This window comes from Sander vitreus, chromosome 1 (genome assembly GCF_031162955.1).
Source record: "Sander vitreus isolate 19-12246 chromosome 1, sanVit1, whole genome shotgun sequence".
Taxonomy (NCBI): domain Eukaryota; kingdom Metazoa; phylum Chordata; class Actinopteri; order Perciformes; family Percidae; genus Sander; species Sander vitreus.
Window position 1 is genome coordinate 3,817,732 of NC_135855.1, and position 14,507 is coordinate 3,832,238.

Genomic DNA, 14,507 nt, shown 5'->3' on the forward strand with positions numbered 1-14,507 from the left:
CATAGACATCGAAAGGGATGCTGAATTAATGGCCTCGTAAAATGTTTGTTTGAGCTGTTACACCCAAATGAGCTTTTAGTTATGGCGGTGCTTTCTGAAGTGAGGCAGAAAATGCGCCCCTGTCTGCATAAAAGCATCCTTGTTACTGCCAGTGTCGCAGTCAGCAGTTTCCTCTCCTCCAGTTCATTCTCTATTGAGGTATACATCTGTGAAAGATCACTGATTCTGATAAACATCCAATAACACATCTGCACATTCATACTCATCTTAATTGTATCTTCTTATGCTGTAACTGTCCAGTCTGATTGTTTTGTTATTCCCCTTGTTCCATCACTTTTATGTACATGCTGTGTTTGCTGCGCCACTTTTAAGATGTACCGTATTTTCGGTTTTTGGTCAAATGGCCTTTTGAATGGGAGTGCTAGGGGCACTTTTATGCTAGCCTTAAGGCTTATGCTTTCGTTAAGGTTTAGAGCCCCTGGTGATACTTGGAGCAAAGTCTCATGTTGTGTCGAGCCTTCTTAGTGTTTTAAAAATAGCTGTTTTGAGGCTAGCATAAAAGTGCCCCTAGCACTCCCATTCAAAAGGCCATTTGACCAAAAACCGAAAATACGGTACATCTTAAAAGTGGCGCTTCTGTCCTAAATATGCTTTTAAACGAAAGATTGACTCGGGTACATTCACAAAAAGACCCTAGGTTGCATTTTGCCGAGAGTTAGACTTTTGGCTGATAGCCTATACCAACACTGATGTTTTGTTGTTTGTTGTAAAATCTTCATTATAAAAAACTTTTAAAGTCATTCAACAAACTTTAATATATCCTTTATTATGTAAGTGTAAAAGCTATTACAACACCAATAACATATTAATATATTAACACTGCTTATCTCAAGTTCAAATCTCTATCAACCCACTGTGCCATGAGGCTGAGCATACTCTCACGAGCCAGTAGCTCATGAATGTGTGTGGCCATGATGTTATACACATTATGGAGGCAGATGTCAGCAAAATGACCATGACAGGATGTGTGTAGGCTTCAAAACTACTGGTCATCAAATGATATGGTTTATGTCACTAATCTGTCTCTGATACGGTGTAATACTCCCACACTCAATCCATACGCAACATTTTGTTTTGATTATCACTCCCAGAAATTAAATTTCAGATACTCTTCCTATTCCAACATCATTCATCGTGAGTTTGCTTTCGGTATTTGTTGCCCGCTTCACAAAAACTTTTCAAAGATTTCACTTACTTTTCAACAAACAAAATAAATCATCATTTTCAAAAGAAATACCTTGAAACCCTAGCATAGAGTATGATGTATGTCCAAAATGAACAACAATGTGCCTTCCATTATTTCTGATTCTTTTCTTCCCCTCCCTGTTGTCACTGTCTAACCCTTCTTTGCAGATGTCCTCCTGGCCACATGATCCGTGTGAATGGGACCAGAAAGTCTTGTGTCTATACCCTCTGTGCTACGCGGCCTTGCCACCGGGGCACCTGTGTTGCCCAGTCACCCTCCAAATTTACCTGCCACTGCCCAGAGGGTTACAGAGGACACCACTGTGAGACAACATTGGCCATCTATCGGGAGGACGTGGGCCTGAGCTTCAGCTCCCTCTTTGCCATCTGTATCTGCTTCATGGCCTTACTAGGTAGCTATTGCATCGACTGCATGTTACATAAACAGTAATGAGGAGCTCATTGCACAACAGGAGGGCTTTTGTTTGTGGGTTTATTTTGTGGTGGCCTTTATTTATTTTTTTTGGTGGTGCATAAGAGGAACCAGGGTCAGAAATGAGCCCATCACATGGCCTTGTGGTTGTTGTCAACCTGGGGTCAATTCTCAATGCTATGTACATTATGACCCTTTCCACAATACCACTTACTATCTCCAATGGAGACATTCTGAAAACAGACTAGACTACGTAATGCAGCCACATACAGTATCATAATGTTGCCATACTGTACAATACCTCCCCATCATTTTTTCAACCTGTTTCCTGCCACCAAATGGCCAAGTGTCATCAGACAGCCCAGGAACCCAGTTCTACCCATTGCGAGATACATACTCTTAAAAACCTGACAAACTTTCTTTTTTTACTTAAAGTAAGCCTTCTGCATAAAACAAACGCAATTAAGAAATCATTACAAACACTTGTGTTTAAGTCTGAACAGAAAAAAAGCACAGAAAGTAGTCCCCTGGGATTCCTTTACTGCAGATACCCAGGTTGACAAATGCTGGAATTTCCATTCAAGGAACTAAAAATAACGTGTTAGAGTGTAGCACCGACCTGAAATCTAGACCTGACAAAATGTGAAGCTCTCTCTCTCTCTCTCTCTCTCTCTCTCTCTCTCTCTCTCTCTCTCTCTCTCTCTCTCACACACCACACACACACACACACACACACACACACACACACACACGCACACTATAATGATAGTGTTCCAGATGTTTTTAATGATGTACTTTTGTTTGATAATTAGTGCCTTACTTTACCCCTAGAGGCTTGTTGTGTGTGGGTATAGCAAGACCCTGGGGACAATGTTATCACACTCAGACTAACACGAATCTGACAACATACGCCACTTTAAATTGGATGTAATAATTACTGTATGGTTCTCCTTTTAGCTTTATCTCTCAGTACAGCCACATAATGTTTTGTGCACATTTGTTAAACGTAAACCATGAGTTACGGTAAAACTTGGGGTTTAGTGGGTGCCTTAATGCGTTTGAGGAGTGTATCTTAAATGGTTTTTAATCTTAAAAGGTTTCTGAAGAGCCAAAATGAAGCTCAAAGTAAGCAGTTCTTGGTGGCGCTGATATCCATCTTGGCAGTGCCTGACGTCAGCAATCCAAATATGGGCAAAAGGTGTAGCAAGGATGGAGCAAAGGCGGGGTGAATGAAGCCTACAGTCTATGCTCGCCTCCTGTGACAGCAGCCACCTGTCATTCAAAGCGGAATACCCTTACTTATGCAGAACTCTAAGCCTAAATGTAACTTAAACGGTGAGTTATAAAACAAAATTCACCCCGGAACAGTTGTCATGAAGGGGGAACTTAAGAGACCAAACCCGTTTTAATTCTGCTGTAAAGTTTGGCATTTTAACATGTGCCCCCTTTGGGGATTGACTCCCTGTTGGAGCCAGCCTCAAGTGGCCACTCTAGGATCTGCCATTTTGGCACTTCCGCATTGGCTTAATTTTTCAGCACCGGAGGTTGCCACTTGCCAACGAATGACACAACCAGTCACCCTCCAAGAAATCAAAGATCTAGCAACCTCCAGAAACCTACTACAACCTGCTCTCCCTCCTCTTCACCACCTGCTTCACTACCAGTCACTTTCCCTTGCCCTGAAAAAGCCATACTCACAACGATCCATAAACCAAGCAAAAATCCAAAACACCCCATCAGCTAGAGACCCATCAGCCACGTTGGAAAAACTGTTTGAACGCACCTTCACTGCACGCCTCACACAACAGACAGAGAACAAGTGACTCCTCAGTATTCATCAAGCAGGCTTCCGCAAAAATACATCCACCACAGACAACATCCTCAGAATCACCTGCAGTTTCACCAAGAAAGAATTTACCACAGCATTATTCTTTGACATAGAAAAAGCTTTTGACAAGATATGGCACAATGGATTACTCTACAGACTAAATGACAAAAAACTACAAAAAACACTTCCAATCTACATCATAATTCCGAGCTTCCTCCACAACCGACAAATAAAGATCAAGATTTCAGCTTCCCTCTCCGCCCCTTTCACTCCCGAAGCCGGTGTCCCGCAAGGTGCAGTTCTCAGCCCACTCCTTTTTCTCCTCTACATCTTCGACGTCTCACAATTTGATGATGACCTCTGTTGCTAGACACACTCAGAATCAATTCTACTGGCTGCCAAAAAAATTCCAAACATGCCCTCCCAAATGGGCTGCTCTTCCATCTCTTCCCTCACATGTTTTTTTATGGATAAAAAAGGGCACAAGCCCTGAGCTATCTTCCAGGTTCAAGATCGACTTCTAGTACTAAAACAACAACTTTGCCAGTGTTGGCTCTTTGTTTGTTTGGAGACCTATAAAAAAGACTGATATTCATTTGGCAAGTCTCTTTGAAGATGAACTGCATCACGTAGCTTCAAGCCAGTAATGAACTGACCATAGTTTTCACTATAGTCAGGCTTTCCTCACCGAAAGGTTTGGAATAGCTACTTAACTTCTGCTCCAGTAGTTTGCAAGAATTACCTTTGGCCTGTTTGTTGATTGACTGCAACACTTTGGTATATGATTGAAACCCACATTTTGCCATTTTTCTTGTTGAATATCCATCTGCCTCTACCTTTAGCTCTGTGTTCCTATTCCTAAAGGATCTTCTGCTGCCTCGGGCGCAGCTGTGCACAGAGAATGAGTTGTCAGTACGATGACATGCTCCTCTTGTTTAATTGAGAGCAACACAGCAGAACAGTAAAGAGTAGTTCGAGACAGAGCACAGTACAAGAGAAGAAAATAGATCAGAGAAGAACAGAATAAAACAGGACACAGCACTATACCAGAAGAAAACAAGAGGGAGATGAAAAGATTACAAAGCGGAGGCAGCGCACAACACATTGAGAGAAGGGGGAAGCAGGGGAGATGTAGTGCTGAGAAGGATGGTGTCAATGTCACACTGCTGCTAGCCATGTCTGCTTGTCTCATTGGTAATTCAAAGGGCACCTCCTTTTTCCCACCCTGAGACCAGACAGACACTGTTCAAATGATCATTTCTCCTTCTTTTCTTCTCACCTTCATTCCACAGTATCTCTCTTCAAACTTTGCTTTTGGGGCTCATATTAAATGCGACATCCAACCTTGATCCTGCCGAGGCTCAGTTCTGTTTTAAGTGTTAATTACTTGATTTGTAAGCGTATAAGGTGCTGTTTACCCAAACCTGCAGAAATTGAGATCAATGCTCCAGGGGCTTTGGTAGTTATTTCAATCGGTAGAGCATTCCACGCTCGATCGGTCAAGCGCTCCTCACTCTGAAATTTAAGCAGCAGCAAGAGAGACCTTTTTTTGTATGCCTTCAGCCAATATTGCTTGTCTTGACTCCAAATGTTTGAATAGCAAGAACAAAAGAAGGGCAGCAACTCTCCTAATGTGATGCTGATGAAAGAAGGATGTTCTTTTGAGAATGTTATGACAGGTGAAGATTAAAGACAAAATCTGCTCTGGAGCGGAATTCATATTAGATCATTCTCTTTCTTCTTATACTTCTAATAATAAAATAATACTACACTTCTTATATAGTGTTATATGGTCAATTTTGAAAAGTGAGGTTATATACAGTGGGTTTTTATGCAGCAACATTTGGCAATTACCATATCTTAGCCATGTAAAAAAAAAAGAGTCTAAATTAATTTTGGTGCAAATTAAAATACCTCAACAACTACTGGATGGATTGCCTTTGCATGTAATTTGTTTTTAGAGATGTTCTGATACCATTTTTTCCTGCGCGAACTTATTCCGATATCTGAACTTGCGTATTGGCAGCAGAGTACCAACCTGATACCATATATATATATATATATATATATATATATATATATATATATATATATATATATATACATATATATATAAATATATATATAATCTTAGACTAGATATAGATATTAGTAACAGCTGTATTCTACTAACCTTCTATGGTAGTGATTTCAACAATGATAGCAACTATCATTGTTGAAAACAACCTTAGGGAACATTAAGGACTGATGTTACCTCGTACGTAATGCTTATTTCTGTTTTCAGTCATTTCTCTTGCTTTTCCAAATATCATTTTAAAACCTTTTTTTAGATTTCTGCTTTATTTGATAGTGATGGTCCCTGGACTGGACCCGGTCACTCGGTAAGGACTCAGCCTTAGCGGTACGCGCTCTACCTGGTGAGCTACCAGGATGCCCCCCATTTTAAAACATGGCATTTTACATTAGCTGCAGTGACTTTGCCATTTCTTATTAATATAGTTGAGTTGATGCCCCTGGTCTAAATAGTTTCATCCAAAGAAAAGTGTTGGAGTTGTTCTGTTACTCATCCATTGATGGAAGTGGGAAGCTGGCAGTGCTGACACACTAACAATCCCCAGTGTGCTCCATTGGGGGCTGTGAGTTCAGAGCAAAGTTTATGGTTGAGAAATGTCAGCACAACTCTCACACCGAGTCAATCTCTTGATAATATTAATGATTAATAACCTAGCCCTCTGAATGTATCATGTAGCTTGAATACTGATTTGGTACTCAACAATGGGAATTCATTAATTCTGCTTACTTTGGCTTCTATGTGTTTGTAGCTGTGTGTAAATATAATTTCTTTACATGCACCGCCTCACCTTCATCATGACATACTCGCCTGTATTACTGGAACCATCAGGAATTGTTCCTGCACAATACAGAGGTTTTGATGCATCTATTTTATTGCAACATATACAACTGCTGTGAGTAAATGATATTAAGGCAAACACCTGTTTTATTCTTTCACATGGAAGGGAAATTTAAATTTAGTGAGAGATCACGGTTTATTTATTTTACCTAATCTGTGAGAATGATATAAGCCAAAATTAAAAACAAAAATAAATAAATTCTTTAACACAACCACTATTTATAGTCCCGACCCTAATAAAAAAGAGGAAGCTACATTTCATTTCAAAAGTGAAGATGAAGATGATGAAATTGCATTTTAAAATTTGGAAATGAAACTGAAAACCTAAAATAGAAAGTTTCAATTTTGCTTGATTCTTACATAGCAGAGAGGGGCTTTGTTGTTTTCTGTTAAGCCCCTTTAGCTGCACTTTTGTTGTAGCTGTAAACACATTCTTCTCTTGCAGTTTGTCAAATGGATTGGACAACGAGAATCTAATCTAATCTATCTAGCTATATATCTATATATCTACCAAACGATCTATCTATCTAGCTATCTATCACACTATCTATCTATCTATCTATCAAACTATCTATCTATCTATCAAACTATCTATCTATCTATCTATCAAACTATCTATCTATCTATCACACTATCTATCTATCAAACTATCTATCTATCTATCAAACTATCTATCTATCAAACTATCTATCTATCTATCAAACTATCTATCTATCAAACTATCTATCTATCACACTATCTATCTATCAAACTATCTATCTATCTATCAAACTATCTATCTATCTATCAAACTATCTATCTATCTATCAAACTATCTATCTATCTATCTATCAAACTATCTATCTATCTATCTATCAAACTATCTATCTATCTATCAAACTATCTATCTATCTATCAAACTATCTATCTATCTATCTATCAAACTATCTATCTATCTATCTATCTATCAAACTATCTATCTATCTATCTATCAAACTATCTATCTATCTATCTATCTATCAAACTATCTATCTATCTATCAAACTATCAAACTATCTATCTATCAAACTATCACACTATCTATCTATCTATCAAACTATCTATCTATCTATCTATCTATCAAACTATCTATCTATCTATCTATCTATCTATCTGTCTATCTATCTATCTATCTATCTATCTATCAAACTATCTATCTATCTATCTATCTATCTATCTATCTATCTATCTATCTATCTATCAAACTATCTATCTATCTATCTATCATATCTATCTATCTATCTATCTATCTATCTATCTATCTATCTATCTATCAAACTATCTATCTATCTATCAAACTATCTATCTATCTATCTATCAAACTATCTATCTATCTATCAAACTATCTATCTATCTATCAAACTATCTATCTATCTATCTATCTATCTATCTATCTATCTATCAATCTATCTATCTATCTATCTATCAAACTATCTATCTATCTATCTATCAAAATATCTATCTATCTATCTATCTATCTATCAAACTATCTATCTATCTATCTATCTATCTATCAAACTATCTATCTATCTATCTATCTATCTATCTATCTATCAAACTATCTATCTATCTATCTATCACACTATCTATCTATCTATCAAACTATCTATCTATCTATCTATCTATCAAACTATCTATCTATCAAACTATCTATCTATCTGTCTATCTATCTATCTATCTATCAAACTATCTATCTATCCATCTATTTATCTATCTATCTATCTTTATATTTATATTATGTATTATATGTTATATGTATATCTATCACTTGTGTGTGCATATAAGAGACAGCTCAAGCATCTGATGTTTAAGAGTTGTTTAAGAGGTTGCAAAACCCTTAAGACAAAACATAAGCCAACATGAAAACTTAGAAAAGCATAGTGTGAATTATAATAGATGTAGGTGTAACGTGAACCAGTATCTCAGTTACTTATATTAAGACAATAGAAAATATTTCTGTAAACCTTTGGTGTCATTTTTAAAATGATCTGATTTAAAAGTATTTGTGGTTAATTTGTGATGATCACCTCTATGGGGGTTTTGTGGGGCCTTAATCAGTCTTACAGACTCTGAGCGCGGGGATTAAAGAAGGATATCAGTTAGTCACATACTATATCCATACAATCTCCTCTCCCATAGGAGCTAAGCAGTCAGTTCAATGATTGCTGCATTGATTCTATCACACCAAAGTCCTTCAAAGTGAAGATGGTTCCAAGGTTATCTTTGTTGCATTCTTGACAGTTTGGAGGACGATTGAACAGTTAGTATAGCACATAACATGAGAGAGATTCAAACTAAGTTGTATTTACATAAAATAGGCAGCTGATGGAGAGCCGCAGAATTCAAAAATAGTAAGCTGACTTTGAGACGGATGAGAGACATCATCACTTTTTCTTCCTTCCCATTCATTTTCACTAAGGTTGGTTCTAATTGCTGGTGTTATTTTCTGTTTGTTTATGTACTAAGCAGTCAGGTAGCAGACTTTTCGCTTGTAGTTGGTCCTGTCGTTTTTTGTTGGTTGGAATGACAAACTGCTGCAGATTGACTTTATGTAATCAACGTCCAGAAAGCAAAGTGAAACTTGGCTATTGAGTTAATGTGCTCTAACATTTTCTACTCTACTTAACATAGCTTCAGCAAGCCACTTTCTTCAGGGTGTTTTCAGCCAAAGATGGATGGCGAAAGAAAGAAACAACACACTGCGAACGTGAGTTGACTGCGTTTCAGAGAAATGGTCTAACAGATTCCCTCATGTCGATTGCAGTGTAGTCAGAATCTCACAATTAAAAGTTAATGCATGCCGTATATATATATATTTGATATTGGTCTATCTTTGAAGTTTTAGTACTTTTGAATTTAGTTATAGTTAGGGGTGGACCTGATTCAGTAAGTAGTTTTATATGGATTTATGCTTGATGAAATGCCTTGGAACCCATGCTTTGGATGTTTAGTCCACAAATGAAGCTGATAAAATTTGGTGGAACTACCTGGAATTAGACCTGATATTGTGGGGCGGCTGTGGCTCAGGTGGTTCGATCCCTGGCCCTGCAGTCCCATGTCGAAGTGTCCTTGGACAAGACACTGACCCCCGAATTCGTCGATGTTCCCTATGTTGCGTCATATTTGTGAATGTGTGTGAATGTTTATCTGATGAGCAGGAGGCACCTTGTACAGCAGCCCCGCCAACAGTGTATGAATGTGTGTGAAAGGTGAATGGTTCCTGTACAATATAAAAGTGCTATATAATGCTTTAATGGCATAGAGAGTAACTTTCATAAGTCTCTCACTGAGATCATCTTGGACAAACACGTAAAAGGAAGTTATTTTAATAATACCCACAAGTTTAATAATAACTTAAATGTCAGCATGTATAGTCTTGTATATACTTGTAGTAGAGCAACGTAACAAGCAACCAGTGGTGGAAGAAGTATTCAGATCATTTACTCAGGTAAAGGTACTAATACCACACTGTACAAATACTCTGTTACAGGTAAAAGTCCTGCACTGAAAATGTCACTAAGTAAAAGTATCATCAAGAAATTGTACTTAAACTATTAAAATGTAGAAAAAAAAACACACATTTTAGAAACTTGAAACGATCCAAACAGTTCTGTTAATCAACTAAGTGTTTAATGGTTTAATCATATTAGCTGGACTTGTAGGCTGTTATATTGTTGGGTAGGTTAATTTATAATAAAGTTGTCATATTAATGTAGTGGAGTAAAAAGTACAATATGTCTCTCTGAAATGTAGCGCAGTAGAAGTAGGAAGTGGCATGAAAAGAAGACTCAAGTAAAGTACAAGTAGGCCTACCTCAATTTTTCGACTTAAGTACAGTACTTGATTAAGTTTACTTTTACAATGTTTGTTTAGGTTTGTTTTTCATGTCATATCTGCCTGAAACGGTGGCATCAAGTTAAAGGAAATAAGCTTACAATGCCTAAAAGCAAAACATAGTCAATTACACTTAAATGATTAAAGTCAATCTTTGCAGTGTAAGTGGTCCAAACAGTAGCAAGCAAGCTCAGGGCCCAGACCCATTTTAATCTTGAATAAACACAGCACAGACAGCCCCTTATTGAGTCTCCCACCAGAGCCTTCTTCATATTCTGCAGAACACCCAAATCTCTCTAGCCGAAAGAACATTAATGCCTACTTAAGCCATGTGGAGAGGGATGTACTGCTGAGGAAGACGTGAGTACATTATGATCCACCTGAACAATGTAAGTCAATGATAATTAGCCTGATAGGGAAGTGTGCTTTATCTGTGGGAGGAAGGTGAAGTGTGTATGCATTCACAGTTACTGAGTCACTGTGAGGTGTTTCGGAAGATACATGTTCTGACCCTTATTGCCTCATACAAACACATCCAGTATCCTTCAACAAGGGAACATCAGTCTACTGACATGTAGGCTAAGTGGAATGGAGACTCTAAAGTGGCTGTACATACAGATATGGTTGTCTGAATAATTGGCTTTATTACTTTAGGGCTTGGAATAATTTTATAGAATAACACGTTTAACATTGAAACCTTACACCTTTAAAAGTTGATATCTCCAGGGTTCATTGGGGGAGGGGGGTGTATTGATCATGCACAACAAAATAAAACAAAACCTGCAAGAATTACATCCCGATTTTAATACCATGGATATATTGCCACTCAATTGAATGAATTCAATATCCAATGGAAAAGAATCTCAAAATGAAGGTTCACAACGTATATAATATATGGTGTATTGGTGAAGTAGCATTGATCACTTTGAGGGGGGGGGGCAGGGATACTGTATATGGACCAGAAAGGAGGAAATCCTACGCATCACCCCAGAAAATCACACCCTGGATATCTCCCTTAAACCTGAAAAAAAATACTATAATAAATTTTGTGAAAACTGTTGGGTACTTACACATCCATCAGATGTAGAATTAGTATTCACTTAGAGTTGTGTTTCTGACCATCTTACGAATGGAAGCCAAGTATTCACTCTCCTTTTGGCTCTGATTTTGGTCTCTACCAACTTCTGAAGGAAAGGTTGCTTTTTAGCGACCCGTACACATTATACATTTGATTCATATTTAAACAAATAAAAAATAACGGGGCTCCCTGGTAGCTCACCTAGTTGAGTGTGCACCCCATGTACTAAGGCTTAGTCCTCACTACAGCAGCCCAGGGTTCTGCATGTCATTCCCTCTCTCTCTCTCCCCTTTTCCATCTTCAGGAGTCCTATCAAATAAAGGCCAACAATGCCCAAAAAGTAATTATAAATAAATAATAACAATGTTGATTACAGCAGCTATACTGTAAGAACAGATCGAGTTTTAACTTCACAGTGCACATCTTTTACGTCTGTTGACAGTTCATCTCTGCAGTTACTGTTTGTGGAATGGACACCCGTTGCATTTATATTTTAAAAGTAATGTGGCTAAATGCATTTCTGAACAACTCCATAGCTGCTTTGGACGATCTGAAATTCCACATGCCCTAAGAGGTGAATTTACAATTGAACTCGACAAAAAGAAAGTTCAGTGATCCGAGACGCATGCTGATGTGTGGTATATAGGGAAAACACACACAGAATTAAAAGCACTTTGTGAAGTAAAAGAAATGTATCTATGTTGATACCTCACGTCTGCACTGCGAAAGATCACCATAACTTTCCCTGCCTGTTTGTATGCTATAGTTCAAAATGTCCCTGGGTGTGGTGTGTAGTCAGGGTGAAGGTCTGTTCATACTTTGGAAGAGAGCGTAGCTGAGGTACAAGTAGATTGAAGCGTGACACTATTGAGACTATCTTAACAAGAGGGATCGATCGTGAGACTAATGGAGAGTGGAAAAGATAGAAAGGGACACTAAGCACAGCTACTTTGACAAAACAATAGAGTGAAAGCTAGGGAACAGATGTGGACCAAACTGATATATTGGACATATATTGTCCTTGGATTAGGTTTCCATGGAGAGCTTTACTGCCCTATGAAGTAAACAAATGACACCGAGGAAAAAACTTTTTGATTGAAATAGTGTGTGGGAAGACTACAATTGAATGGCAGTTTGTGTTCCTGAACAGCTTTAAGTAGTTCAACTTTATCATTTTCCCGCAGACGCAGTCATTTGAAGCTAGGAACCAATGAAAACCTCATTACACCTAAAACAGGTTATCAGCAGCAACATATTGGTACTGCCCTTAAAAAACCTCTAACAATGGCACGAAAAAAAGAGCAGTGATAAAGCGAGCCTGTATAGACAGATGGCTGCAATAAACAGAATTATAGTTTGATGAGGCTAAAATCCATACTATAGTATTGACTTGTGTTGATGTACTCATAGACACTGATCGCATTGCAGGGCAGCTCGGATATTGATTGTCTGAATGGAAATCCCATTACATACCCACACACACACACACACACACACACACACATTCATTCAGCAGCATTTGAAGTGCCTAAGGTGCAATGGATTTCCCTGCTCATCAGATGCCATCTCACTGTACATCTGCTCTTAAATAAATGGGCAGTCTTGGATGCTTTAAGAGGCCTCTGCACATCAAACCTGTCTTTTATATGTTTTAAGACATTTCCCTGTTCAAAGTTAACAATGCTTGCAAAAATCTTTGGGAATTGGGGGTCGGTTCTTTCAAAATCAGTTCATTTCAAACAGTTCCAGTGCTTTTTAGGACTGTGGCAATGACATTTGGATATGAATTGGTTTGAGTGAGATTTTGTTATATATGAATAGTGGGGTGCAGACAGCTCAGGGCACCAGCTGGAGGTTCAGAATGAGGCTAGCTCAGGGATTTGATTTATCATGGCATTACCATTGTTGTTAAAAGCAGAGAAAAATATGAAGGGTAAGAGGGAGGGTAAGTCTAAGGCAGGAGGGCGAGTTACGCAGAGAGAGTGAGAAAGTTAAAAAAAAAAAAAAAAATAGAAATAAGGAGTTGATGGTCGAAGAGACCCCTGGACCTTGCAGGGCAGTGTAAACAAATAAACACATAATCTTTCTTTTCAGGCTCACTTGCACGCGCACACACACACACACACACACACACACACACATACAATGCCGATCAAATTCTCCATTTCACTGTTTGCCCTCTGGAGAGGGCCTTTGAACAGAGCAGATTCATCTTGTACGCCCTGACCTCCAGCTTCCTTGGAAGTCCACATGGAGCTCACACTAGCCACGTCTTCATATATACACACACACACACACACACACACACATATTCACACACACACACACACACACACACACACACACATTGCAGATGGGAGTGGGGTGTAAACACATAAAGACTTAAACTCCACCGCCTTACACCAAGCAGTAACCTGTTATATTTGCAGTTTCTTCCCTTCACTATAGGCTGTATTTCGCCCATCATACAGTATATGCCTAAGCCCTAATGCAGAGAGGATATTGATCCATGCAGTATAGTACAGTCGTCCTCACAGCAGCTCAAGATCAGATGTATTTGTGTGTCTCTCTCTACATCACATCCTGGCTATTTTTTGCTGTATAGTTTCTTACCCAAGTTAGAAAAAGAAAGTCTTAATGGAGTCCATGTGAAGTGTGTTGCTTGTTTGCACATCCACATAGCCTCTGGTATGACATGTATGTTATACCAGAACTTGATTTCTAACCTAATCAGTTGAGTGCAAACCACTCTGAAACAGATACATGCAGGCTACCCTCTGTACAACTAGGGGTCTCAAGATTCTGGAGCTATACAGTACATTTTGATGTATTAATATTAATGCATTTTATGTATGCAGAAAGTTTCAAAACAGAGTTACAACGTGCTTTACACGGGAGAATCAGGATAAATCAATTAAAGTCTGGTAAAGCAAAATCAGTAATGTTAAAAAATACTTAAAAACGTAAAAAGACGCATAGTACAGAATTGTGGTGTTAGACCGTAGCTTTTTCAGTCAGTTCAATAAGTACATAAATAAACAACTCTGTTAAATGCCACAATCTATATAAACACAAGAGACACAGCGGCTAAGCTCTCATAATATAACAATTGTGCATTTTAGGAGAGAAGCATGACACTTCTAACACAGTTAGTGCATAC

General features: G+C 38.2%; 1 protein-coding gene across 1 annotated transcript in view; it reads left to right on the forward strand.

The window, feature by feature from the left end:
* Positions 1-14,507, forward strand: part of LOC144521905 (neural-cadherin) — a 340,271-nt gene that overhangs the window by 318,530 nt on the left and 7,234 nt on the right. The window contains exon 35 of the mRNA XM_078256568.1: positions 1,414-1,658. Coding sequence (XP_078112694.1) covers positions 1,414-1,658 — 245 coding nt within the window. The remainder of the gene's footprint in view (positions 1-1,413; positions 1,659-14,507) is intronic.